Raw genomic sequence first — 27094 nt, 5'->3', positions numbered from 1 at the left:
GAAATAATATTGTGAGTTAATCACATAATTGATATATTAATAAAAAGTTAGTTATGATTAATGAGAATTTACTCTTAGGTAAGTTTTTGTCACTGTATGATTAATTAATTTGAATTTAAATAGTAAAGTATTCTTAAAACCTGTCCGTAATTGGGGAAATTTATGACTTTTTTCTCTGGACACTTGGCTTTTCTATGATATTGCCAATTTTACAATGTTCTAAGTTTTAAAAGTAGTATACCATATGGCTGCCATTTGGGGAAAATACAATAAGTAAAAATCTAGAGATTCCTTTAGGCTAGTAGTTCTTGGAATTTTACCTACATTGCCTGAAATTATTTTATTGCTGTAAAACACTTAACATTTAGTACTGTGTTACTCTATATGCTTCTAAATTTCAACAACGGTTTTAATACCTTAATACTTTCCATACTTCCATACTTTAATATTTTACACAAAGTACATTCTTTGCTTCGCCCATGGTATTAAAGTGCATTGGAGTAATATAGACTCAGAGATAGCTGTATTCCTAGCTCTGTTTACATGAAACTTCAGAAAAAAGGAAGGAAGGAAGGAAGGAAGGAAGGAAGGAAGGAAGGAAGGAAGGAAGGATTGATTTAAAAAAAAAAAGGGGGGGGGAACCCTGGCAAAAAAAGCAGAGAAAAAATGTGACAAAAAGTAATTTGATACCCAACTCTGATACCCAACTAAAAAGATAGTTGGATTATTTGTTATAGATCTCTTGGTTCTGTGTTGAATATATGAATATAAGAAAATATTGCTAGGTACAGTATGAGAATGAATAGAGTCATGGAGTTGACAGAAATATTCAGTTCAATCTATGCCAGTGGAGGGTTGCAAGTGATACGCCCCGGTATGGGTGTATTGGATCCTGCCCAGAGCACCGGGTACCGTTCCGTTCCGGTGCTCCAGAGGGCTCGCTCGCTCACCCGCGCTCCTTACCTGTGCTTTAAGCTTTTGGCACTTACGCGCTGGCACATGGTGCGTGTGGTGCCTGCACAATGCTCCACTGAGCAGCTGGAGCATCGCGGAGACTTGTGGAAGTGTCATTTGATGCTACAATGAATGCATGTGTCATGTGTGCGCGCGTGTATGTGGGTGACTCCAGGGACGTTCTAACCGTAGCGGTTGGAATGGAATCCAGAACCCACCACTGATCTATGCTCAATTTAGGACTCCAAATTCAAGCAAACCCCCCCCCCCAAACAAATGGCTATTCAACTTATACCCAAAGTGAACCATCATTATTTTATGTAATTGGTGCCATTTTCATATTGTTTTTATTTACAGGAGCTTCTTTCGAACATCTACTTGAAATGATATACTCTAGATCCCTTGCCAGTAATTTTTCTATATCTCTCTAGTTCCCTTTTAAAGCTGAAGGCACTATTTCCTGACTTCAAGTACTTAAAATAGTTTTCTCAAAATATCTAAAATATAATGCATAAAGGTTTAGGTGGTATTTTAGTTCTTAATCAGTACTTTTGATACAGCTTACCGTATTTTTCAGAGTATAAAAAGCGCCGGCGTATAAGACGCACCGAGGTTTTGAAGAGGCAAATTTTTTAAAAAAGTAGGTAGGTAGATAGAATGATAGAGAGGGAGAGAAAAAGAGAGAAATACAGTAAGTAGGTAGGGAGAGAGAGAGTAGGTAGGTAGGTAGGTAAAGGGAGAGAGGGAGAAATAGAGAGAGAGAAATACAGTAGGTGGGTAGATAGGGGGAGAGAGAGAGAGAAATACAGTAGATAGGGAGCGAGGGGGGGAGAGAGAGTAGGTAGGTACGTAGGTAGATAGAGGGGAGAGAGAGAAATACAGTAGATGGGTAGGGAGAGAGAGTGAGAGTAGGTAGGTAGGTAGGTAGAGGGAGAGAAAGAGAGAGAGAGAAATATATTAAGTAGGTAGGGAGAGAGAGAATAGGTAGGTAGGTGGATGTTTCCAGGTATATTTATCCATGTGCTGGAGAAGGAAATCGCTGACAATCTGCAGCACCTAAGACTTTGTTTTTGCTGGCACAGCACTTGATCAATGTAATTCTCATCAATCAGTTAAAGAGCTTTCCAAAAGGGGGGGGGGAGTTTTTGCACTCTGCAAACCTCCCCAAAACAGCCCGTTTTTTGCAAAAATGGGCCCGTTTTTTTAAAAAAAATAGCCTTGGAGGGGCTTGAAGAGTGCTCCTGGGGGTTGGGTCCCCCCCAAAACGGCCTGTTTTTTGTCAAAAAAATGCTTGCATAGCCTTATGGATGTTTATAGAGTGCTGCTGGGGGATGGGGGGGGCAAAACAGCTCAATTTTTGCTCATTTCAGCCCTCCCCAGCCCCCCAGTAGCTCTCTGAAAGCCTCCATAAGGGTATGCATGGCCATTTTGGTGAAGGGGTGTGGCTTTGGGAGGCAAAAAATGTTGTATTCGGTGTATACGACGCACCCAGATTTTCAGCCTCTTTTTTGAGGAAAAAAGGTGTGTCTTATACTCTGAAAAATACGGTATCTGGCTTGGGAAGTTGAAAATCATTCAGAGTAAATAGCTGTTCTTTGATCTTATTCTGTCAGTTTCAACCTTCAACCAAGGCCCAAAAAATACATATGGTGGAACACATATGGTCTTTTCAAATAGCACCAAAACAAGAATTAAGAAGATGTGTTTTTTCATTGTTTCCTGTTAGCATCTCGCTATCTACATTCTTTTTATTTTGAAATGTTGCGGAAAAAACCTTAAATGTTGTGAGCATTCTTTTAATCTCATCTGATTTTTGACCTTAGTCTTTCTGACATTTCTTCTGTTCCGGGATATTTGTACATATATTTTTATTTATTATCTCTCTTGTTTTTCAAGTCCTTTACATGGCTTTATTTTGTTGTCATCTTCACTAAGTTTTTAGTGCAATGACTTTGGATACTTTTGTTTTTTGTTTTTTGTCTTCTTTGATATTGCTTGCAGTTGTACTTTTTAAAAATAAAACCTTGCTCTTATATCGAATTTCTTTTCGATTAGTTTTTTTTTCTTACCACACAATTCTATCTATTACTGCTATGAGTTTTTTTTAAAATACAGATTTCCTAATGCATTTAAACCACAGTCAGCCTTAATTTTATTAAAATAAAATATTCCAGGACTTTATTCTCACTTTCTCTAATGTTCTAACTAAATATTTTCTATCAGTTAGTATAAAGTCAAAATTTGCTTAATTTATTGTGCCTTCCTTTAACTCTAAGAGAGAATGTTGTTAGGGAGAATGTTTCTTGGAAACATGAAGGTATTACATCAAGTTAGTTATATTTACTATCATGGCTATATTTAAGTGCTGTTCTTTATTTTTAGAAAACAGCTCCACCTGGAGAAGAAATTGTAATAAAACCAATAAAAACCTACTTATTTTAACTTAAATACTACTTACAACGTTGCCAAATTTATTTGTTTAGCTTTGTTATTATTTTCAACATGCACTGACATTCTTTCTTTCTTTTGCTCCTATTTTCAATTTCTGTATCATCCAACCAAATTCTGATTAGATCTAGCAAATCATATTTTCTTTCTATACTAAGAACTGAAGTTTGCTGGCATGGGGTATAGCTAATGAAGAACATGCAACTTATGAGCCAATACTATTTATGGATTTGTTAATATTTATATCCATTTACAGTAGTATTCCCACTTTATCCTGTAGTGTCCAAGATTGAATGTAGGTATTGGTATAAAAAGAATTTACTTCATGGTTTTCGTTGTTGCTATCTTTTGGGGTGGAGGAAGTATACCTTCTTCGGCATACCTTTGGCCCTTGCCCTCTGGAATAGTATGCCTCAGAGATATGGATGATGTCCATTCTCCTGGGATTTCCCAAATAAATAATCACAAACACACTCACACACACACACTTTCTCGAGTTTCACTTTAGAGCTCTTCTGATCAAACACTCCATGCTTCAGTGACCACATTTTACCAATCTTCTGAATTGCAACCCATCTTGTGCCCTTTAATGATACATAACTTACTCCAAATGTCAGAAATCTCGCATATCTCACTTGACTCTCACTTGCAAGCCTCTATCTCTATAGTACTAGTCTTTCTCTTCCTGTTCTCCTATCATAATAATAACAATGGATGAAAAGTACCATCTAAGACACTAAGTTGTGTGGACTAACAAAAAGGGATAATTGTCAGTGGACACGATAACTCTTAGAATTTTTCCCATTTATAATCTGTATTTCTGACAAACAATACATTTAATGAATCAATCACTTTGATTATCACACCTTACTTCTGTTTATAATAATGAGTCAGTTAGTAACATGATTATTTTCTAAGTCCTCTTGCAGGGGCATTTCTGCTTTTAGGAAACCATTTTTGTGTCTTCTGTTCAGCAATGCCTTTTTTCTTTCCAGGAAGGCTGAGGCTTTTTTTTTTTTTTTTGGTCTGGGGGGTTCAAAGCTATTGCCGAATTCCAGTGGCACAGAATATGGTCTCTAGTCTTCTTTGTAGCTGTCATTCTTGTTTGCTGGGCATGTTTCATTTTAATATTTTTTCTTAGGGAGAATCATTTCATTTCTCAGCAATTGTTGCAGCATCCCATTTATTTGAGCTAATACATTTTCATCCTCTCTTATGAGATGAAGTGTGGACAGTTACTACTCTATTTTTTATGTTTTATTTTTTGCAAATACCTCTACAAACTTGCCATTGTTGCAGAAAAATACCAGGTAATTTCAGTTCAGAACGCAACCCTTGAAAGCATTTTAGTCCACACCTATAGAGCCATGCAGGCTTATTTTTTGCTTTTTAAGCCACTAAGAAAAAAATTTTTATTCCACCCTCAAACTGTTAAATTAGTTGAATGAGTACATAATGTTAAATTTAACGAGTACATTTATTAGGAAGTTCCCCTTAAATTCTGTTACCAAATTGCTAGCTCTCCCTTTTTATTCATCCAGTTTGTTCAGTTCCTAGAAACTGGGTGCCTTTATTACTTTTAGGGCATCTGCAAAAGTCTCTGTATCTGCAATCACTCTATGTCTTAGAATGGACAATCTCCTATCAGCACAGAATATATTGTCAAACCTATTAATTCTTCGGTCTTCTCTTAGTCTAATAGAGAAGGATAAGCATGAAAATTACAAGGATAAGGGTTATTTGGGAGCGAAGTAATTGTAATTGATATATCATTCACTTATTTACCACATTCCCATATAACATTACACAACAGTAAAATAAAAGGATTGAACAATAAAATTGGTCAACTACAGTATAATTATATAGCTAATTTTAATGCAAACACAAGTGAAGTATGAGTCCCCTTAATATCTTTTCTAATGTAACTAAAGTATTTACATTTTTTTATTGTTAGGACTCTCTGATTCTTGAAAAATCTCAAAATTGGAGCTCCCAGAAAATGGACCATATTATGATCTGTTGCGTTTGCCTTGGAGATAATAGTGAAGATGCTGATGAAATAATTCAGTGTGACAATTGTGGAATAACAGTACACGAAGGTAATTCTATCATGTCTTCAACTTACTGTGAGTAATGAAGCATTGCTGTTCTTTTAATAGTATTGAGCAAATTTATTTATGAGTAGGTTAAATAAATGGCTTTTATAATTGTCTAATAATGTAATTAACAACTCATGGGCATGTATATCCTTATGAATAGTGTAGTATTAAAATGATATTGCTAAAGGTTTATGGTATTGTAGAGCTAATATCATGAGGTTTGAAAAGAAGTGTTTTTTAAATCCAGATGACAAGTGTTTCTTTAACTGATTGTTTCTTGCTTTTTTATATACAGAAAGGAAGAACTAATCAGAAATACACGTGTCTCCAACTGATTATTGGTCATATTGATTGGTGTGTAATACGGTTGTCCTAGCTTAATGCCAATTTATTCAGCAATCATTTGAAGTGTCAGTGGGACTGAATAAAATGGTTCATGACTGCTCCATGTGGTTACAGCCTTCACAGTATTCCCACAGTCATGAGATTACAATTCTGGCGTTTGGCAACCAGTTCACAATTATGGTCACAGTGTCCCAGGATCATGTGATCACCATTTGTAACCTTCAATTCTGACTTCCAACAAGAAAAATCAATGGGGAGGTCACAAATGGTGATCATATGATGTTGCGCTTAATGACTGTGAAATTCACTTAACAACAGCAACTGGAACTGGTGCTAATGCCAATGTAAGTTGATGGAGTCATGTAACATTACATGTTATAACCATGTTGCTTAGTGATAGCAAGTCACTACAGCAAGTCAACGGTCTCAGTTCCTGTTGTTAAACAAGTTGCTTGTATTCTGTATATTTCTTTCCACCCCAGCTTTTTGAGTTTTGAATAGACTTTTTTTAAAAAATTGAGCAGGAGCCTTTGTTTCAGAAAAACAACCAGTTTTGTTGAGGTTAAATGTTATTAAATAAGTATTAAATGTTAGTAGTAGGTATGCTTGTGTATTATTTTTCACTTGAGGAGCTCTGTTTTGCAGTTATGTATTCTTATTGAAATTAATGGAAAGATACCATAAAATGCCATGAAATTCCATTAGAATGATTGGTTGAGCAAAACAACACACCTGTTCTTTACATATTTAATTTCATTGAAAATACTTGAAACTAAGATTTAACTAATCAATCCAACCTCAATATTATTTTGTCTCAAATCATAAACTATGCTTGAAATATGATTCATTTAAGTAAATTAGGAGAAATTTCTTTAGGACCATAAATAGGCATGATAAGAAAGTACCAATTAAGTTATAGTATAAGAGCCCTGGTTTCTCCTTTATGCAAACATTAATTAGCCCAACTTTCCATCTTTCATAGCCCCAGCTAAATAATAATTCCTAACTTTTGGAGTTAGCAGTAGGCCTGTGGTAATGTCTGATAGTACTGATTTCTGATGCTGGTTTGTTCTCCAATATACTTTTATAGGTACCATTTATTCCAACAGTTATACATTAAATTGTTAATAATAGAAAAATAAGCATGGAAGATGGAAAGCATGTCTTGTATTAAAAGCCTCTTTGTACAATAGGCTGGGCATAGTTTCTGTAATGTATAGATTCTTGTTTTGTTCATAATAGAGTTTTTTTTTAATTAGATCTCAATGTGAAAAAATACTAATTGTTTGACTAGCAATATACTAATAGTGGTTTTAGAAAGTATTGATCAGTCCTAGAGAAGAAATGTAATCATATTTTTAATGTTCCTTTGCAATATTCCTTTTTTAAAAATGTTTTTATGGCAGTCTTTAAACAAAAAACCCTCCAAACTAAATTGTGATACTGGACCAGAGCATCTCCACCTGCATCCATTTTCCTGATCACAAAAGGACTAAAAAAAATTCCTAGTACTTGTTACATTTTGACTTAGAGATGCAGTTGATTCATTTATCTGCAATTAAATAGTTACTATGTATTTTATATATTTATACTCTGTGTGTATGTGTGTGTGTATGTATGTGTATACATACATACAGAATTTTTTCAGAGTATAAGATGCACCGGAGTATAATACGCACCAAGATTTTGAAGAGGCAAATGTTTTTTTTTAAAAAATTTTGCACTATGCAGACTTCCTAAAAATTGCCTGTTTTTCATGAAAATGGGCCTGTTTTTTGTCAAAAAAAGAGGCATGCATAGCCTTTAGGATGCTTGAAGAGTGCTCCTGAGGGCCGGAGGGTCAAAAATGAGCACAAAATGGCTTTTTTTTGCAAAAACGGGCCCATTTTTTGTCAAAAAAGGACATGCATAGCCTTTAGGAGGCTTATAGAGTGTTTCTAGGGGCTGGGGGGGGGCAAAAGTGAGCAATTTCTATCCTCCCCAGCCCCCAGGAGCATTCTGGAAGCTTCCTAAAGGCTATGCACAGCTATCTTGATGAAGGGGGCGGGGTTTCAGGAGGCAAAAAAATGCTGTATTCGGTGTATAAGACGCACCCAGATTTTCAGCCTCTTTTTTGAGGGAAAAAGGTGCATCTTATACTCTGAAAAATACAATACACACACATACACACACACACACACTTTGTTCACTGTAATATTGTTATTTTCATACTGCCTAATATCCTAAATATTAATTTATTTTTCAAGCATTATTCAAAAGTCATCCTTGTTCCTATTCTTATAAAATTTCTTTTCCTTTTCTTCAGGATTATGTACACTGCAACATTGTTATTAAGCGGTGCTTAATAGGCTACTTAACCATTCTTATAATGACTTGAAATACTCCTTGTTTTAAAATATTTTTATTCTGAATTTTCTTTTCGGTTGATAGGTAATTATACAATACAATCAAATATACAAGTCAACGTGTTTTGTTTTTCTTGGAATCAGCATAATTATAGGAAACTTAAAAGTGTATAGGGCCCAGATGTCGAACCTATGGCACGCGTGCCAGAGGTGACAGCTAGAGTGTAGTTGCCAGCTGCTCTTCTGATTTCCGGCACGCACAAGTATGCCAGCCAGCTGGTCTTCACATGCGCCGGAGCACCGGAAAAACCAAAGACCAGTTGGCCGGTGCACATGCACATGCCATAAACCCAAAGACCAGGTGACTGGCACGTGCATGCACACTGGCCAGCTGGTCTTCAGGTTTCCAGCACTCTAGCCCACACACATTCCAGTTTGGGCACTCAGTGCCAAAAAGATTTGCCATCACAGGTATAAAGGCTTCTGCAGACATTTAAAAAAATCCTTTTTTGTTTGTTTTCTTGTGAAAGACAAGAAAATATAGACTTTTCCTACTAGAAATTGAATTCTCTGACATAGCCCGTCATTCTGACATGTATTATTTACTTATTATGTATGTACACACACACACACACACACACACACACACACACACACTGTTTCCTTTATTATGTATAAAATCAATATAATCAGAATCCATAGTAAACATGTCCTCCTGTTCCTTATTTTTTCTGCTTTTTAAATTTAGTGCTTGAGTGTGTGATAATATCTTTCTTTAATATCTCTATATTTCCCTTGTTTGCAGGTTGTTATGGTGTTGATGGTGAAAGTGATTCCATTATGAGCTCTGCTTCAGAAAATTCCACTGAACCATGGTTTTGTGATGCTTGCAAATGCGGTGTCTCTCCAAGCTGTGAACTTTGCCCCAATCAAGATGGAATCTTCAAGGAGACAGATGCTGGCAGGTTAGTTACAATAAGGTCTCTGAAAATTAACCTTTGGTTTTTGTGCTTTTATTAATAAGTTGATCTTAAAAATGCAAAGAAGTAAAAAAAGATATAAATAAAACAAACAATAAGCAGAAAGAAGCAAAAACAAAAATATATTTTAAAAGCTGAGTTTTGAAGCGTATATTAAAATTAGGGTACATAGAGTAATATTGATTAGTCTTTTCATTGCATTAATATTCTGCCAGTTCAATAGGACAGAGTAAATGCATTTCAGTCCAGAATTGTAAATATTTGTTAATGAGGAATAGTAATCTTTTTTTACACATGTCTGGTAAATCTATAGGTGTTTAAATATTAATTCCAACTTTTTGTATTAATTCAAAAGCAGATTGAGATCTTTAAATCATATTACTATTCTCAAAACCATATAAATGTGTATATTAAACCAAAAACAATTAAGTTACAACCAGCCCTTTTAAGTTTTTTTCTTGATTGTTGTACTCTACTATTAAATTTTGGTATAGAACATTCATAATTATCAATAAGGTATGACAACTATTCATCATTATGTCTAATTTGGAAAATGCTATTAATTTTTTTCTTTCCAATATTTAAACTAGCTTAGAAAATGCCCAGATTCCTTTAGCAGGTCTTCGGAATTAAGGGTTTCCCAAAATAACATTTATGGACTATTCATAGCATATATAACATTCCTAAAATCATAATACTCTGTGAAATAATTTGGGCCATAAAGTTTAAGTCCATATTCTGTGCAGGAATTATTGCCTAGAACTTGCAGGGCCCATGGTGCTCTCTTAGCTTGGGTTTTTTTTTTTTTTGGCAGATGTTTCACTATCAAAGTAGATAACACCAGTGCTAGAAAGGAATGGGGTTTATTCTATATCTATATACTACTCCCAATATTGGTGGGTGTGGTCTTGATAAAACATTTAAATTTAATCTTTTATCTCAACGAATCCTTACATTTAATTTAATAATGAAGAATGGGGAAAAAGTAATATTGGATACATTGAAGGGTATTTTTGAACAACGAACACAGAAGTTAATTTTAAGATTATCTGCCATTGTTAAACAAACGCTCTTAAAAAGGAGAAAATGGAACTATCTTTACCAGTCAAAACTGAGGCTGATCTAAAAGTGGGTTTAAAAATTACAAGCAATGTAAATGACATGGAAAAAGATGTAATACCTGTCATATAGATGGAACAGCTGATATCTTAATAACTAAAAGAAATATAAAATGGCTAACCAAAAGAATGACAGTAGATATCTTTTATATTGGATTTAAGAAGTGATCTAAAAGATTTTGTGAAAAGAAAAAAAAGTTTTAGGACATTATTTGAAGGTAGATTAAAATTAAAAGGAAAAAAATATAAACTGGGTTTATTTCATCAAGGTTAAAATATGTTGTTATTTCTGATAACCCTTAATGGGACTTTTATTGACCAAGTCTGAGTGACAAGATTTAAAAAAATCAGTCTTAAAAATAAAAATTGAAATAAGGAATGAAGAGGCAGATTGTTATATTTTAAGAGAAGGTTCATACTTGTGACAAAGGAGTCACTTCTTTAAATATTTATTTTCTTTTTCTTTACTATACTACTATTTTTCTTTAACTTTTCTTTCTATACTATTTTTCTTTTTTTCCTTAACTTTCTACTTTCTTCCTTTTTTTTGTAGTTTGTATTTTAATCTGTTCAACTATAATGTTTAATAACAGCATTGTTAAAAAATCACACACACACACTAAAAAAATGGGGTCTTAGGAAAAGTTTAGAAATGAAAGTGATGCTTAGCATCAAATCAGTCTTTCACAGTTTTTAGCCTTAAAATAAATAAAAATACTACTTCAGTATTAAAAGATGTTGAACGAACTATAGATTGCCATCCATCTATTCAAGGTGCAAGAATGTTTGGCTGGGCTGGACATTAACAACTTGCCAAATACCATTCTGTTGCTTTCAGTCTTAATCAGTTTTATTACTTCTGCAACAAAGAAACCCTCTGAAACTCAGCCACATTTTCTAACAATGAAATAACACATAGTTCCATTTCTATTCAGAGATACCTAAATATATTGAATCAGGAGGCTCAGAAATACAAAGAAATTCACGAATTTATTATGATGTTGTTTTAAAGTGACTCTTTTGAATTTGAATATTTAATTCGATGAACTGTATTGAAAATGGTTTAACACTGGAAACCAGTCCCTAAACTGCAATTTTAATGATGGGGTTCAAAGGCTAATTTTACAATTTTGATATTTGCAGCTTATATAATTATCAATTTTCTCTTTTGAAAAAGTATATGGGAGTATGTATATAGATAAGTATAAAAAACAATCTATTTTGTAAACTACTTTACAATCATTTAATTTTCCAGTATGAATAATCTTTTTTAAATGATCTGAAAGCAGTATGAATGTTCAGGAACTTACCCAGTTGATTTGATATCATCATTGCTTCATCTGGAAGAAGCTGAATAATATGTATTTGGAAGTCTGAAGTTGAAATGAGGCTATGGAGAAAGATATCAGTAGCACAGTGCTAGCATTTTGAGAATGCTAAGACATAGACCTGATTGTCTGGATTTTTGCAGCCAACTATATGTTAAAAAAAAAAGAACCCTAATTTTAAACAAGGAAACAATTTGCAATAAATGATGCAACATTCTTTGCAACATCCATGTTGAAGGGTGGTGGATCCAGAAAAATTAGTGAGGTAGTATCTTGCTGAATTGTGGAATAAAATATTCTTTTAAATTAGAATATTAGAAGGACAGATACAAGTTAAGATTTTGTTGCTTATCAATTTGGAATCCAGGGAGAGCTAACACAAGTGGAGTACCTTTTTTGTATGCCAATAGAGAAGAAAATCAACTCCCCTATATGTAAAATATATTAATTTATAAATTAAAATATAATAAATATGATTTCTTTTCAGTGGATCTAATTTGACTATAGAATGAATTTTCAGTTGGGTGAATAAATGAAATGGTTATGTTGGATTGATGACCCATAATAAAGGTTTGGCTTGATTTTATTGGATATGAGTGGAATGTGAAATTGAAATGCTTTCCTTTGGTTATATAAATGAAGGTTTCAGTATGGGGGCAAGGAAAAAGAACATTTTTTAAAAAAAAAAAACCAATCTGTCAACAGCCATTAAGTAGTGATGATCAAACATACAGGTTCTGATCTGAAGCAGTGGAGAAGATATCAGGAAGATGGAAAGGAAAGGAAATAAATCTTTTTTACCCTACACTAGTGAGCATTGAATAAGTTATAAAAACATGTTCTTCAAGGTTGAAAAGGTTATCCACAATAGACAGCACTATTACATAATGGGGAGCCCCAAGGTTGCTCACTTAAAATGTTCTTGAGCCTATGACCTCAAAGGGTGGTTGTACGATAAATTGTACATTTTTTTCTGACTTAAATTTGTCTGATTATTAAACTATTTGTTTTATAATTCTCTTTTTAATATGAAATGATAGTCCATTAAATAGTTAATATTAAATACATCTCTTTTTAAATGTGTTCCTTAATTTTATGAATGGTTGGGACAGGATAAAATCTTCTGTTTTGCTATAATCAAATAAGACTATTGTCTTTATTTTGTTTGTTTCTTTTTTTCCCTTTCCAATCACCAACATCTGTCATCTTTGCTCTGAGCAAAATAGATGGGGAAGTAACACGAAAGATTATTCTTCTTTGATTACCCAATTTGTCTTAATTACAAGGTTCTCAAACATGTGCAGCTAAATAAATGAGCAGGAAAACATTTAGGCAATAGTATTAAAAGCAGCTGAAGCTGCCCCAGCTGTGAACTTGACTGACTTCTGTGTATTTTAATAAAGATTCAGGATGGAGTTCACACATAGGTGGTTGAGGAAATGAGACACTTGTGTGCCAATCATTCTGAAATGGCAGTTTAAATCTGTAATACTACAGTATTTGTGTGACATGTACTAAAACATTTTGAGAAGGTCACTATGAAGCAAGCAGCCAGCTGTTGGGTTTATCATAGATAAACTCCTACAAAGTGCAGCAGCATTTAATACACCAGTGGAGCATGAAAAAACTGCAAATTAAATTGAGAAGCAGCTGTGGTTGAAGATGTGTATCTTTATATTGAACTCCTCAGGGTGCAATGGTGAGGTTGCATTAAAACATTCTATCAAAAATCTCCAGCCAAACCCTTGGCTTTTAAACTAAAATAATTGAAGATAATGTGAAGGTGGCCTATTATTTCCCTCTATTTCCCACAACTGGTTTTCCTTTGTAATACTTCATAATTTTAATAATATTTTTTTTAAAAATTGAAAAGTTCTCATGATCTTCCAAAGAAATATATGAGTTAACATTTTGTTTTTGCATGAATGTTTTCTGAAAATAATTGCTCTATATTTCCACATTTTTTTCATTAAAATAAGAAGTTGTAACATGGCAAAAATAATTGTGGATGTAAGAAATTATGTGTAGATTGAAATTATTTTCAATTCTGCTAGGTGCATATTAACAAAATCTTGTAATACTGTACAGGGTGTTTACAAAGGCATGTGGAAATATAACTTTATTTTAACCTAAGAAATTCAAGAAGGGTATGTAAAATGCTTCAACTTCATTAATTGTAATTTAAAACATATTCTTGTGCTAATACTCCAGATTTGTAAAAGATACAATTATCAATTGAATCAATGCAACATTTTATTTTCTATCTTTTATTATTCAGAGGTAAAGAAACTGATATTTCAATATATGGCACAATTGTCTCTTTCCTTTTACAGTTTTCAATTGAAAACAAATGTAATAAAATGCACAATATCACTTTTTGTTATAGATGGGTCCATATTGTTTGTGCGCTATATGTTCCTGGAGTGGCATTTGGAGATATAGACAAATTGCGACCAGTAACACTTACAGAAATGAACTATTCCAAGTATGGTGCAAAGGTAATATCATAAGAGATATATTTTACTAACATGTAGACTGCTATTATGCATTTATTTATTTTGTTTGCTTCTATTCATTGCAACTAAGTATTCAAAATGTATTGTAGATCAATATTTATTTAATTATGAATCATATTTATTTATGGAGATAAGAAACAATGTAATTATTGTTCATTGTTATTATGATCTTATATTATTGTTATATATAATAGAGCAGAGCAGAACTGGAAGGAACCTTGGAGGTCTTCTTGTCCACCCTCCTTCTCAAGCAGAAGAACCTTCAGTATATTATTTCAAATAAGTGACTGTCTAGTCTCTTCTTAAAAACCTCCAGTGATGGAGTGCCCATGATTTCTGAAGGCTAGCTATTCCACTGATTAATTATTCTCACTGTTAGGAAGTTTCTCCTTAATTCCAGGTTGCTTCTCTCTTTGGTTAGTTTCGAAATACTGTTTTTTGTCTTGCCATCTGATGCTTTGTAGAATAATTTGACCTCTCTTTCTTTGTGGCAGCCCCTCAAATACTGGAATACCGCTATCATGTCACCCCTAATTCTTCTTTTCTTTAGACTAGCCAAACCCAAATCCTGCAATTCTTCTTCATATGTTTTAGTCTCCAGGCCTTGGATCATCTTAGTTGCTCTTCTCTTAAATTTTCCCAAGGTTTCAACATATTTTTAATGGTATGGTGACCCAAATAGGTTGGTGTGGTCTTACTAGTTTTATAAAATGGTGCTAGTACTTCACGTGATCTTGATTTTATGCCTCTGTTTATTTCATATGCTTTATATTATTTTTGTAGGAATTATATTAAAAGTGAGGCAGAAAATCAAATATCCAAATCGAATTCAATTTTATTTCAGAAATTTAGAATAATTTATGTGAATTTTTCTGTTGAAGGTAGAGTGGGAAAATCTATTTTAATTTGAATGTCCTATCATTTGTGCTGTTTGCTTATTTCTCCATTTTATTGTTTATTCTTTATCTTTTACGTTTGGATTCTTTAAAAGTACATTTTGAAAGCAGTAGAGATATTTTAAAGTACACTCCATATATAGGTGGTTCTTGCTTGACAACCATTCACCTGTATAGCTTGCCTATACTTACACTATATTGCCAAAAGTATTTGCTCACCCATCCACATAATCAGAAGCAGTTGTGAGCGAATACTTTTGGCAATATAGTGTATAACCATAGGGATGCTTCAGCTATATCCACCTCTGTCCATTTGGCTGCCCTGAACAACAGAATTCCTCAACATTGATGATATTAAGGCTGAAGTAGAGGCTCAGGGCCTTGAACAGTCTCATCGTGCCACTACCATCTCTGACACTGACTCCAGTGCCACCAACACCAAGGAGTGTCATCTCAGATCTGGCACCATGGTCAGCCACCACAGTGCAAAGCCCCAGCTATTCATATACTTTATAGATGCTGCTCTCTCTAGATGACATGTGCTGTTTTCCTCCCACTGCTGATGAAGAGTGCCTGGCTTGGCCCTCTGCAGGACAGCTCCTGGCCACACCAGACATTCTTTGTCAGGTTGCTTATGCCTTTCTCCAATTCATGTGCACTGCTGTCATGTTTTGGAAGGTGTTAGAGGCTTTTACATAAAACCAGACTGAGTGCATCTTATCAGAAGCAGGACGAAGACAAGTAAAGGTAAGTTTTGCACAGCAGGGTGGTTGCTCTGTGCACTAGGATGGCATACAGCAGGCTTGAGGTTCACTTCCTGGCAGCAGCAATAGGGCTGAAGTAGAAGTCCAGTGACATTGGTATCTGGTGAGACTGCTCAAGACCCTGGATATCTTTTTGGCCCCAGTGCTGCCTCTACTGCCAAGGAGTGTCATTTGCAGGATATAACAGTATATGGAAATAACTCTGAAAGATCGGGAAGGGGAGAGGTGCTCCCAGAACAATCAGATAAGGGAACACATACCCCATAACTGCATAATAGAAAAGTAGAGACTCAGAAGGAATCTTCCCTGACTTTTCAGATTGTAAAAGAGACAGCAAGAGATGCATATGGTCAGACTTGCAAGATTCTTTTATAATAAATTAAAATTAGCTCATCTGCTAATATTTACTGTCTGGTGTACCTGGGAAGTCTGACAAGGATAGCTAAAGTAGCAGATATGGAAAGACATAGTGAGTGTTAAAGAGGAGACAGTCCCTCACCTTAACAAGTCTCAGGGCTGGGAATCACTAGCTGGGAACGACTTAGATCAGGGTAAGTGTTTATCTAATGACTGGTGGGATTTTATTAATAATGGCAGCGGGGATTGCCATGATTGTGTCTTTAAGCAAGGAAGTTGTGTGACATTGCACTTTATAACTGTGTTACTCAGCATAGGAAATTCTGGTCTCAATTATCATGGTTAAATAATTACCTATAGTTAGTACTTGACGTCCGTTTTTCTAGTATTTATTCCATTGCTTTCTCTCACTGCTCTGCGGCAGGAATGTAGCTTCTGTGAAGATCCTCGTTTTGCAAGAACTGGGGTTTGCATTAGCTGTGATGCTGGAATGTGTAGAGCTTATTTCCATGTGACTTGTGCTCAGAAAGAAGGCCTATTATCAGAAGCTGCAGCAGAGGAGGTAAGCAAGCTTGAGTATTCTAATGATTCAGTCTGAGGTGGGTTACCATTAAAATTCAGATGAACATATTAAAATATCATACATAACAACATGTATGTTTTGGTATCCTGAAACCCTCCTTAGATTTAAGTGCAAGTAGTCTTGGTGAAAAAATATTTAGGGCCAAAGAGCATACTTTTTTTTAATTAATTGGTTGTTTTTTTCTTACATCATGATACAGACATTGTCTGCCTTCCTGTTTTCCTTCTGTTTTCTTTAAGAATTTATCCTGCAATTGTAAATAGGTTGATTATGACCTTCATCTCTATTACGATTGAGTGCTTCTCTAATCAAATAACAAGGTGTTCAGATGCCCCATAAGATCCATCATTTTTGTCTGATATTTTGTCAAATAATAATCTATAGGTTGTTATAGTTGTTTACACTAAAAACCTGCTTTTGGTTGCAAAATACTTATTATCAACTGTGTTATCCATGTACTGACAGAAATAAAACTACACTTGTTTATGTGTACATAAAATCAATAATTCTTTAAGCTTATAATTTTTTAGAAGTTGATAAAGTTTTTCAATTTGACTTGCCTTCATTAAAAAAAAAATGAACATGAGTTGTGAATTAAGGGAAATATATGTGTTGCAGGATCCAATCTGAATCAGTCACTGGGATCAGAGGTTTATTCTTCCAAACCTTCAGATTTGTCCTGGAACCCATTCCCAGGGAACTTCTCACTTTCCAGAATGTTGGGGTATTCTGAACTGCAGTGTGGATTTAGTTTTGCAGCCAGTAAGATTGCTGGTTGAACAGGGACAAAAATAGCTAAAAGACAAAAAATTAAATGATTGAAGCCTGGTAGCTGGATTGAAGGCCCTTGTCAATCCACAGAAGTGCTGATTTACCACCAGCTTACTAGTTACTTAGGAACCGAGAGCATGGCAGCACAAGGAAACAACAATCAACAATTTAATAGCCAGCTATCAAAACCCTGATTAATAATTAAAAGCCACACACAATCAGGCACAACATAAAAATAATGCATAAACAGCCCAGTGCACACATTCTGGAGAGTGAGAATTTTCTGAGAATGGATTCTAGCATGATTTCAAAAGCTGGAAGAATAAGTCTCTGGTCTCAATGACCTACTCAGATTGGATCCTGGAACATGAGTTGCTTATACTATGATTGAATAAAACTGTTTTAGAAGCTTTCATGTTCTTTTCTGGATCATGATGTCCTGCACTGCCACTTGGATTACTGCAACTCTGTCCACACTGAGCTACCCTTGAAGAGAGTTCAGATGCTACAATTGGTCCAGAATGCAGCAACTTGGATAGTTTTGGATGCCCCTAGCACATGTAACAGTTTGAGATCTGTTCACAGATGCCATTCAAGATGTTGGTTATTACCTTTAAAGCTCTTATGGCATGAGTCCAGGATATATGTAGAACCATTTTTCTGCAAGGGAATCAGCCTGCTCCACTTGTGCCGGCAGAAAGAGTTTACTGTGGATGCTCTCAGCTAAGGAATTCTGTGACAAAAATCTGTCCAGAATGCCCAGACAGAAATCCAGGCATTTCTTCCATGACTTCCCTCCTTTGGAACATCTTGCTACAGAAGATAAGATCTTCCCCTCTCTTTTAGCCTTCAGGAAAAGTCTTAAACCTGGATAGGCAAACTAGCAATCCGTCCTGATGGAAAAGCCGTTGGCTGAAGGTGATTGGTGCACTAACAGAGAAAGCATCTTTACCTGTCCCCTCCAAACTCAGGTTTATTAGCCTGTTTTAATATAATTTTTAATCTGTTGTCATATTTATAATTGTTTTGATATTTGTATATTGTTTGTATATTTGTATATTTTTTCTTATTGTAAGCCACTCAGTCACTTCAAATTGTAAGATGAATGGCAAATAAAATTGTTTAAAAATGTTCTTTGTTTTTGTTTGATTGCATTAGGATATTGCAGATCCTTTCTTTGCTTACTGTAAACAACATGCTGACAGAATGGATAGAAAATGGAAGCGTAAGAACTATTTGGCTTTACAGTCCTACTGTAAAATGTCTTTGCAGGAAAGAGAAAAACAACTTTCACCCGAAGCTCAGGTATTATAATAGTTTATTTGTATTTGGTACAAGCTTCTGAATAAGAATGGTACATCAAAATTAGATGAAGCAAGCATTTCTGGAAACACTGATTCTCAAATATTTTGTTTACCTGTTTGCATACAGTGTAACTTTTTTGTTGCCTTTAACATTTTGTTTCTCAGCTATTTCCATTTCCATGAATCAACATCTTCATTCTATTGAAGTTGAGATAATGGAGATCATGATATGACCAAGTTAACTAACCAATTCATATCATTTAAGTTTATGTTTAAAAGATGAAATAGCAAAAAAATCCCATGAAATAACTTCCCTTTTTGCAGAAATTGATAAAAATGAGAATTATAGTTAGATAAATAATTGATTTACATTGGCACATGCACTCTAATTTTGCATATATGCTGATAATATCTAACATGTTTATGACAGATGAGAAACACATCTTGTGGTTATACAGGTAGTTCTTGACTTATGACCATTTGTTAAGCAGCTGTTTGAAGTTACAACACTGAAAAAAATGTGACTTACGATTTACATTTTTGCCTGCCATAGTTTCTCTATGGTCACGTGATCAAAATTAATCTTTGGCAACTGACTTAACATTATAACAGTTGAAACATCCCAATGTCATATGATCACATGGTTACTTGATTAGCCTAATCCATGGCCACAAGATTTAATTATGCTGTCAATTTGGATGCAATAAAAATAATTTAGAGATTGGAAGATTTGTCTATGGCAACTGATCCTGATGGTTATATTTCATTTTCATAATCAGAAGCAATATTCCCCTGAAAGGTGGTTGCTGTGTAAAACATATAGATGAAAAGAAATACTTTCATGTTCTGCTGGTGAATTTCCTTTATGGATCAAATTGACTAGCAGAACTCTTCTTGTGTGCTATGAGTTGGAAAATTCCAAATTGCTTTTGAAGAAAAACAGATTATGAAGAAAATAGATTCCATTATCAGACTTTTTAAGTTTCTGGATTGCACAATAGGATAACATGATCTTGAGGAATATATGATCACTGGATGCAGAGTAGAGTCCATAATATACTCTCTTGATAATTCATTTAGCGTGTATTAAGAGCAATTAGTCATAAATGTATAGTTTTTAAAATAAGATGAAGGTATTTTTTTCCCTTGATTTTATACCCTGCAATGTTTAATTTTGTGACATAGGCTCGAATTAATGCCAGACTTCAGCAGTATCGTGCTAAAGCAGAATTAGCACGCACCACAAGACCACAAGCATGGGTTCCAAGAGAAAAACTGCCGCGGCCACTTACTAGCAGTGCTTCAGCAATACGTAAGCTCATGCGTAAAGCTGAATTAATGGGCATTAGTACAGACATCTTTCCTGTTGACACTTCAGATACCAGTTCTAGTGTGGATGGAAGACGAAAGCATAAACAACCAGCATTGACTGCTGATTTTGTGAATTATTATCTTGGTAAGTCTGAAATACTCAAATTCAATTTTTGAAGCTACGTTTTGGTTAGAGGTGAAGCAGATTGCAATGGGAAGACTGGTAAGTTCTTCTGTTGCAATTCACTTTGTTTAATCTTGTTTTCAGAAAATGTTAAATTTCTATATGACTCCTGTTTCTTCTGAAGCAACCAAGAAAAAAACTTAATATATTTTCCCTTCACTTTCTTATTCCTAATTCCAAATTGAATTTTCTTTTCTTTGTGATTAGAGGAAAGGTTTATCTTCCCTTCCCCCTCCCCACCCTCATTGCAGTTATTGTAGCACATAGGATCAGCTTTTATCATTCTAGATCAGTGGTTCTCAATCTGTGGGTCAGGACCCCTTTGGGCGTCGAACGACCCTTTCACAAGGGTCGCCTAAGACCATTGGAAAACACATATTTTTGAAAAAATACAGAAAACAAAAAATAATTTTATGGTTAGGGGGTCATGACAACATGAGGAACTGTATTAAAGGGTCACGGCATTAGGAAGGTTGAGACCCACTGGTATAGATGATTAGCTTCATTATTTGATAGACAATTGCATATATCAATCTGCTATGAAAGTGGGCTTCAGGAGGCCTTAATTTAGTTCAGATCCATGATTTTAAGTTTCTCAAAATATCTTCACTAAAGTGAAGTGAAAATAATATGTCAAGGTTTATTTTTTCAATAAAGGATAGAAAAGTTTATCCTCAAAGAATAGTTTTGATACCATTGACTATTGAGTACCATTGACTACCCTTCTGAAACTACTCCGCAGATTGGGAATGAGGATCACTATATTGTCCTGGTTTACTTCCTTCCTCTGAGGCCATTTTCATTCAGTATTGATTGGGAATGACAAATCTATCCATCAGCTTCTTCTCCACTTATTTTTGACATCTACATGAAACTGCTGAGTGAGATCATTGTCTGCTGAGTATGCTGATGATACTCAGTTGTACATCTTTGCCCATAGTGAGCTAAGTGATGCAACGAGCATCCTTTCTAAGTGCCTGGAGACTATTGAGGATTGGGCAATAGGTTAAAACTGAGCCCTGTAAAATTGAGTGTGTGTCAGTTGCACCCATTCTTGGACCATAATATATTTTTCACACTCACCCATTCCATGGTAATCTCCTTTTTCACTATTGTAATGTGCTTTCCATAGAGATCCCCTTGAAAAATATCTGGAAGCTTCAGTTGATTCAGTAACAGCAGCCCACACAGTTTTGTGAAAGCCCTAATTTACACATGTGCCACCTGTTGCAGGAGCTGCATTGACTTGTGATTTGCTTCCAGGTTCAATTCGAGGTACTGGTTATCACCTTTAAAAGCCTACGTGGGCTTGAGGATTTTCACTTTTAGTCACTACGAATGATATATATGTTCATATATAGGATCTTGGATAACCTTATTCTATTTGAATTTGTCTGCTAATTGAAGGTACTAATGTGGGAAACTGGTTTTGTGCAATCTTTGCGTCTACTAGAAAAATGGTGAAATAGGGTCTCTCTTTGTAAGGGAAGAAATTAGTTTTTGTCAGAAAGAATACAGTTTAGATTGAACCTTTTCTATAACCATCAACTTCGATTGATGCATTTATTGATTGCAAAATGCAGGTGGCCTTCGTTTAAGGACTACACATTCAGAGATCATTCAGACGTACAATGACACTGAGTGATAATTGTGACTAGTCCTTGTACTTAAGAGTCATTGCAGTTTCTCATAGTCACATGATCATAATTTCTGGCCTTCCTGCCAAGTTCCAGCAAGCAAAACCAATGGGGAATCAAACAAGATGTCAAAAGTTGTGGCAATGTGAGGTCATCACTTAATGACCTACATGTTCCTTACTTAACAACAGGAAAAGGACTACTAGAACTAGTGGCAGTAAGTGGCATGATTAACTGGTTTTTCAGTATGACCACATTGCTTAACGATGGAGTTCCATTGAAAATGGAACATTTTAAAAATACATTAAAATACTTTTAGAATTTAGAATTTCTTTAGGTTATTTTAATTTGTCCGTTTGCTCTCCAACTGTGCTACTTGTTCTGAATTGTTTTCTAACTCTATGGTTATTGCCATAGGTATTTTTATAACTTAGAAATTTCTACTCTTGAGAAGTATATAAAATATATATTATCACTGCTTTGCTGTCAGATCAAGTTCACTGGAATTTTGTTTCAAATACTTCAGTATATTCATATAAGAATTAGATTGTCATTGAATTGTCTTATGCTTTACTAAATAAAAACTGCATACAGCCTAGTTATATTCTTTTGCTTTGATTTAAGGTTGCAGTATGAGAGATTCAATTATTTGATTTTAACTACAGTCTCTTATTTTATACAAACCTACATAAGTGAAATGCTGACTTTTATTATAGAGAGGAACATGCGCATGATCCAGATTCAGGAAAATATGGCAGAACAGAAGACAATTAAGGATAAGCTGGAGAATGAACAAGAAAAACTTCATGTAGAATACAACAAGGTAAGAAAAATTCTTAAAGCCATGTAAAATTTATATGAAGTAATTAATTATTAAAACATAGCAGAAATTAAATTCAATACTTTGATTCATCATTGAATATCTCCCCTCCACACACACCAAAAAAAACTGAAGTCAAGTCAAAGTTTTAGTGGTCTTCATTCATAACTCAGTACTTATTGAAAAGCATTTCTCATATATTGGATTATTGTACTTATCTTTGATTATTTTCAATTATTGCAACTGAGATCGGTCATTGGGATAGGCCCTGTCAATGAACACAAGGTAATTTCAAGAGCATTTTAATTCCTTATTTGTAACTCCCGGAGTACAGTAGAGTCCTGGATCCACGGAGTCAGTGCAGTCTGTCAGACACTTTGTTGGCAGCAGCTACCCATGCTTCTAGGGAACAATAGTGACTCACCAGTTTATGAAACTTACATTTGCATTATAATGTAATACTGCTACAGTATTGGAAGGCGTGTAACATAATATTTAAATAAGTAATTGTTTAAATACAAGTTTGCTTAAATATATGTTCAAATATATTATTTAACCATGATAGATAAAAATTATTGTTTACTCTGGCTTTTAACATGCCCCTGATTGTGTGAATATGTCCCTATTTGTTAGAATTGTCTAAAAATAAGGAATAGTCAGGAGCGGAAAATATTGTTTCAAGTTAAACCTAAAGAACTTAATGTGATTTTATATTTTCTTACCGTAAGTGTGCAGATTCGTTGTACTGAAGTTTTCATTCCCAGTATATAAATACTTGGCATTTTTTTTACAGATGGAAATAACAGAGTGGAACTGTTGTGAGGTTTCTTACTGCCATTATAATTTTATTGTCAGATAAAATTATTTATGTTCTTTTTTCACTAAACAGATGGATGCCCATGTTTTCTTTCTGGAGTTATGAATGGTTGATTAACTTTACTGCTTTCACTTGCATTGACATAAAAGAACAATTTTAGTATTTAAATATTTATGTAGAAAAGGTATTGTAAGTAAAGAATGCCTCCTCCTGGAGAAGAGATGCTAAATAATTTCTGCATTTTTGTGTAACTTTATTTTTTAGTTGTGTGAATCTTTAGAAGACCTTCAGAATATGAATTCAAAGCTACGAAATGAAGGGCAAGGAATGTGGGCTCTCCTAGGAAGAATTATTGGACAGGTTGGTCTCTCCACTCTTTTCCTCCTTTTCAATGTTTTTTAGATCACATGATTCCTAAGAATATGATTTTCTGTTTTTTGCTGTCACTTTTGGTGGGTGGAAAGATACATTTGATAAAGTCCTGGCCTTTCTCCTGGAGGTAATGATTTCTGATTGAAATATATCTCGGGTTTCACAAGGTACTTACTAGGAACCTGTACTTTAATTTTGTTTTTGTTTTAGCTATCTTGTTTGCAAAATTCTTTCATTTGCTATAACTGATTGACCTGTCATTTGTGATGAAGCTAAACCTGAAGCATGAGTTAATCTAACCGCTCTTGCTGTCTTTTGTTTTTGTTTTTGACTCATAGCAATTGAAGCTTCCAGACAAGCAGTTTTTGTTGGAGTAGATTGTTTTCTAGAGCTGCTTTTTGTGAATATACCACACCAACAATATTTTTAAATTATGTATATATAAAGATTCCTTTACTTTTTTAAGGAAACAGTATTCTAAAGCACCAGTGGCTTTTACAGTAGTATTAGCTGATTATCTCACTCCCATCGTTTCTATATTAACTGTGTTATAACACATTTTTAACTAGAGGGTTTCATTATTTAATTTTATTGTATATTTAGCAACATTTAAAGAGGCAAGAACCTTCTTTCCCAATTATCTACCTATTTTCCTTCTCATTTCCATTTTTTTATTTCTAAATATTAGAATTTATACTTTAATGTAATTGGCTACATTTACAAACACTAATTTCTGTGGCTTGCTGTTTAGTATTTCTCATCTTACCATTCATAAAATTAAAAGTATTGAATCAGTTAACATAGTTCTTAAGAAAGTAAATACAAATACAATTGTGTGATTTTCAACATGAAAAGGTCTTGCTTTTTTATATAGGTTATTTAATTAATGTTATTTTTTTTATAAAATAAAGTGATGATTAAAAAAAAAATAGACCACAGGCAACGAACACTATTATAAATAGCCTAAGGATATAAGAGTGTATACTGAAATGCTTATATAGATCTGCTAAGCTGGCTGGTATATTTACTTTAATATGGTTTACTAGAAAATTATTACCATAAGCATAAGTTTCTTAATAAGAAATTTTGCCACTTTAAAAATAAAATAAAAATTACAAATGTGTTTCTTGGTGCAATTATTTAATAATGATAATAAAAAGTAGTAGTTTCATTTGCATAGCTTGCATGACACCTTTTTCCAGTTGGTTGAACAGATGCAGCCCCTCAGGGCCCCTGAGAAATGACTTTGATAGATGGTTGCTGTCTGTGAAGCTAGCATACTGCAGATTAGTAGAAACCCGAAGAGAATCTCTGCTGCTTTGTGGAGAGTTTGGTCCAATAAGATAATTTTTCTAATTAACCTATGGAGCACCACAGTAGCAGAGATGCTGAGGAAAATAAACTGCTTCAGTATTCTTTTGTGAAGTGTAGTAGATTTTTCTTTTTTCTTTTTCCTTTTAACCTTCTAAACCAGCTTGTCCTTGCCTATTTCTTTTAAAGCTTTCTCCGTTAAAGGGGGGAAAAGTTAAAACGGCAGAGCTTTAATGTCTCTGGCTTCTTTTTTCTATTGCATTGAGAAATATGTGAATGCAGTTTCAATTCTCAGAAGAAATTTGGAGACGGAAAATATAACATAGTCACATTTGTGACTTGACAATTCTTCAGACATCTCTTCCAGTCAAACCGCTGACTGGGAAATACAAGGATATGTTCATTATATATTTGTCTTACCAATATTCCTATATTTCCTCAAACCCCACAGAAACTAAACATACCAGCAATTTTGCGAGCACCCAAGGAGAGAAAGCCCAGTAAAAAGGAAGGTGGAACTCATAAGACTACAACCCTTCCAGCAGTACTTTATAGGCAAGTAGCAGCAATACTCTCTTGTGCTCATTAGAAGAGCAAACTGCATAACTGAAAAATCATAAATTTGAGGTTGAAAAAAGAAAATATTTTCTGTTCTCACCCCCTTCACTTCTTTCCTAAGATCTTGGTTGATTAAGGGATTTAGGGGAAAAAACGAATTACAAATATTAGTGCTTTGGGTTAATAATTCATCTCAGGCTGATACGGCCAATATTGCTTTTAACAAATTTCAATTTCAGTCAACTGAATATATTTTTTCTTCCATTGCTTTCCATTTCTAGATGCTACAATTTGCTATCTAACTTGACTGTTTGTTTTTGTTTTTGTTTTATTTATAGTTAAAGCTTGGCTATAAACTACTGATTGACTCCACTTTGAAAGCAAATTTATTTTATACCTGAATTATTCAAATTCATTTTTTAAAAAAAATTCAGAACAAACTATCATAGAAAAGACTGCTGTGTACGAAAACACACACACACACACACACACACACACACACACACACACACACACACACACACACATATATATATATATATATATATATATATATATATATATATATATAATTCATTTTATTATCTGGTTCTCCTAATTAGTATTTAGGTAGCACTCCTCAAGACTAAAGATGAGAAATGGAAGAAAACAATCTTTCTGTATTGTTATTAAGAAAATGATATAAAAACCACTGAGTTAAGCTTTACATACAGAGTTTATTTTATACGTATATATTTAACTATATAACAATAGATATTCAACACTTATGAACAAGTATTAGGAATATAATACATGTTTTATAGACTCCTCTCCACAAACTGGGGTCTGTCAGTAGTTTGATCGATATTTTCAGAAAGTAGTCATCATCTGCTCCTGGCTGTTTTCAACATTTTATAATAAAATGATTTAACACTGAATCTCTAAATAGTTAATTTTTATGGCTAATAGCTATTAATATAATTATCCTCCTAAATTATGTATTTATTAATGTACTCACTCATTGACTTATTTTCTTAGAAATGTGTCTTAGTGAATCTATATTGATTCACTTATTTCCTGGCAATATGACTAAAATTAAAAACAGTCCAAAGTTAGCTTGGATTTGAAACTAGTCTTATATTTTTAAAATTTCAAGATAGTAACTAACCTTTAAAATGCCCTGGTAAATAAGAATATTTCAATTATCTGCTTAAGATCTTCTGCTTATGCATAAGGATCTCTGGATTCTACCCCATATTAATTTTGAGACAGCTTAGCAAAGTATTTGCATTTTCTC

The 27094-nt window shown here is 34.1% G+C and overlaps 1 protein-coding gene across 11 annotated transcripts in view; it reads left to right on the top strand.

Moving 5' to 3' along the window:
- The window catches only part of PHF14 (PHD finger protein 14), a 152962-nt gene that overhangs the window by 20873 nt on the left and 104995 nt on the right, over positions 1 to 27094 (top strand). For all 11 annotated transcript variants that reach the window (XR_014176826.1, XR_014176827.1, XM_081971459.1 and 8 more), the window contains exons 4-12: positions 5357 to 5501; positions 8997 to 9156; positions 14004 to 14115; positions 16575 to 16712; positions 18663 to 18809; positions 19994 to 20264; positions 22657 to 22763; positions 23842 to 23937; positions 25712 to 25815. Coding sequence is in view for 9 of the 11 variants with exons in the window: in XM_081971459.1 (XP_081827585.1) it covers positions 5357 to 5501; positions 8997 to 9156; positions 14004 to 14115; positions 16575 to 16712; positions 18663 to 18809; positions 19994 to 20264; positions 22657 to 22763; positions 23842 to 23937; positions 25712 to 25815 (1280 nt within the window). In the remaining 2 variants the exon portion in view is untranslated. The remainder of the gene's footprint in view (positions 1 to 5356; positions 5502 to 8996; positions 9157 to 14003; positions 14116 to 16574; positions 16713 to 18662; positions 18810 to 19993; positions 20265 to 22656; positions 22764 to 23841; positions 23938 to 25711; positions 25816 to 27094) is intronic.

This window comes from Natrix helvetica (genome assembly GCF_964273705.1).
Source record: "Natrix helvetica genome assembly, chromosome: Z".
NCBI lineage: Eukaryota > Metazoa > Chordata > Lepidosauria > Squamata > Natricidae > Natrix > Natrix helvetica.
Note: the sequence above shows the minus strand (reverse complement) of the source record. Positions and strands in the feature narration are given on the sequence as shown.